This window comes from Myotis brandtii, unplaced genomic scaffold (assembly GCF_000412655.1).
Source record: "Myotis brandtii unplaced genomic scaffold, ASM41265v1 scaffold314, whole genome shotgun sequence".
In the NCBI taxonomy this organism is placed as follows: domain Eukaryota; kingdom Metazoa; phylum Chordata; class Mammalia; order Chiroptera; family Vespertilionidae; genus Myotis; species Myotis brandtii.
The window spans coordinates 1,148,527-1,150,534 of record NW_005362033.1 but is presented as its reverse complement, the minus strand read 5'-3'; the positions used below and the strand labels follow the sequence as shown (position 1 = coordinate 1,150,534).

At 68.5% G+C, this 2,008-nt stretch overlaps 1 protein-coding gene across 1 annotated transcript in view; it reads left to right on the top strand.

Annotated features, from left to right (window-relative positions):
* The window catches only part of SREBF1 (sterol regulatory element binding transcription factor 1), an 8,371-nt gene that overhangs the window by 4,317 nt on the left and 2,046 nt on the right, over positions 1-2,008 (top strand). Inside the window, exons 10-14 of the mRNA XM_014542803.1 lie at positions 8-253; positions 664-772; positions 1,067-1,176; positions 1,293-1,425; positions 1,563-1,808. Coding sequence (XP_014398289.1) covers positions 8-253; positions 664-772; positions 1,067-1,176; positions 1,293-1,425; positions 1,563-1,808 — 844 coding nt within the window. The remainder of the gene's footprint in view (positions 1-7; positions 254-663; positions 773-1,066; positions 1,177-1,292; positions 1,426-1,562; positions 1,809-2,008) is intronic.

Genomic DNA, 2,008 nt, shown 5'->3' with positions numbered 1-2,008 from the left:
CTGACCGGCTCCTGGGGGGCTGCACAGGATGCGGCCCGCGGGCACTGCCCGGGGCAGAGTGACAGCCCACCTCCTTCCCCACAGCGCTTCTTCCTGAGCAGTGCCCGCCAGGCCTGCCTGGCACAGAGTGGCACAGTGCCCATTGCCCTGCAGTGGCTCTGCCACCCTGTGGGCCACCGTTTCTTCGTGGATGGGGACTGGGCCGTGTGCAGCCCCCCGAGGGAGAGCCTGTACAGCTCGGCCGGGAACCCAGGTGCCCTCCCCGCCCCCCCAGCCCCGCCCTCCTCAGCCTTTGTTCTCCACTGCCATTTCCTAGCCTCACTCCTGCCGCGTCCCTGTCCCTGCATTTCAGGTGTCCCTGGCCACCCCGCCCGTTCCCTAGCTGGCTGTTGTTGCTTTGGGGCTGGTCTCTCAGGCCTCTTCAGAAGGACACGAGTGGGGTGTGGGGCAGGTGGCGAATGTGGGCGGTGACCTGTGCGGGAGGGCGGAGCAGGTGAGGGAGCTCAGGGAGCTGGCTCCACTGGCCCAGGGAGGTGATGCTGTCAAAGGCCAGGGGCAGGGTATTTATCCACCCACTTACCGTCCCAGAGCCAAGCCCCGTGTGCCCAGGAGAGGGGAATGTGGAGACGAGGCAGTTCCCCACTCACCCGCTCCTCCCCACAGTGGACCCCTTGGCCCAGGTGACCCAGCTGTTCCGAGAACACCTCTTGGAGCGAGCACTGAATTGTGTGGCCCAGCCCAGCCCCAGCCCTGCACCAGCTGACGGGGACAGGTGAGTGCCCCGTCCTCACCCCCCAGGAGGCAGGAGCCCTCCACTGTGTGGTCTGGGAATGGCTATGTCTGGGGGCTTGTGGAGGTGGCCAGAGCAGGTGACTGTCCACTCACCATGGTGGCCTCCAGTGGGTCTCAGCTCCTCTCTGGGCGTGTTTCCCACCAGCCGGGCAGGAGGTGATAGTGCCACTCAGAGCCAGGACAGCAGGCTGTGCTGTGGGGGAGGGGTGAAGGGCCAGTGCCCTCCGGACGCCGGGGCCTGGCCGCCTGCCCTAACACCAGTCTCCCACCACAGGGAGTTCTCGGATGCCCTGGGGTACCTCCAGCTGCTGCACAGCTGCTCTGATGCGGCCGGGGCCCCGGCGTGCAGCTTCTCCGTGGGCTCCAGCATGGCCACCACCACCGGTGAGCCCTGGCCCTGCCCCGTGCCTGCCCACCCAGCCCCTGCTACACAGCAGGGCGGCCTCCGGTGCAGGGGGGCCGTTTCAGGGACGCTCCCATCTGCACCCCTGCTCCCTCAGGCACAGACCCGGTGGCCAAGTGGTGGGCCTCGCTGACGGCTGTGGTGACGCACTGGCTGCGGCGGGACGAGGAGGCTGCGGCGCAGCTGTACCCACTGGTGGAGCGCCTGCCCCGTGCCCTGCAGGAGTCCGAGTGAGTGCGGCCAGCCCCCAGCCCTGTTCTGTGCGGTGGGGATCGCCACGGTCTTTGCCATGAAGCTGGAACCAGGGTGGGGGCTCTGAGGGCCTGCCCCTGCTCTGACCCCCACTTCTCCGCCCTGGCCCCCACAGGAGACCCTTGCCCAGGGCAGCTCTGCTCTCCTTCAAGGCTGCCCGGGCCCTGCTGGGCCGCAGGAAGACCGAGGCCAGCCCGGCCAGCCTGGGCCTCTGTGTCAGTGGGTACCTGCAGGACAGCCTGGCCACCACCACAGCCGGCAGCTCCATTGACAAGGTGAGGGGCGGGGCCAGGGCCCTGCGGGTCTGCGGGTGGCGGCCTTTCCACTCCTTGGCCCTCCCCTCCGGGCTGCAGAAGACGGGGTAGCCCAAAGGAGCAGGACTGGGGGCCCAGCGGGCTTTGCTGCCTGGCTAAGGCTTGGGTCCAGGGGACAGTGGTTACCCGTGTTTAGCCTCAGGTTCCCGCCCGCTGAGGGCTGGGTGCGCAGTTGGCAGGCGGTGGGCGTGGGGCCTGGAGAGCGGGCGGCCCCGAGGTGCATTGCTGTTGCATTGCATGTGTGAGG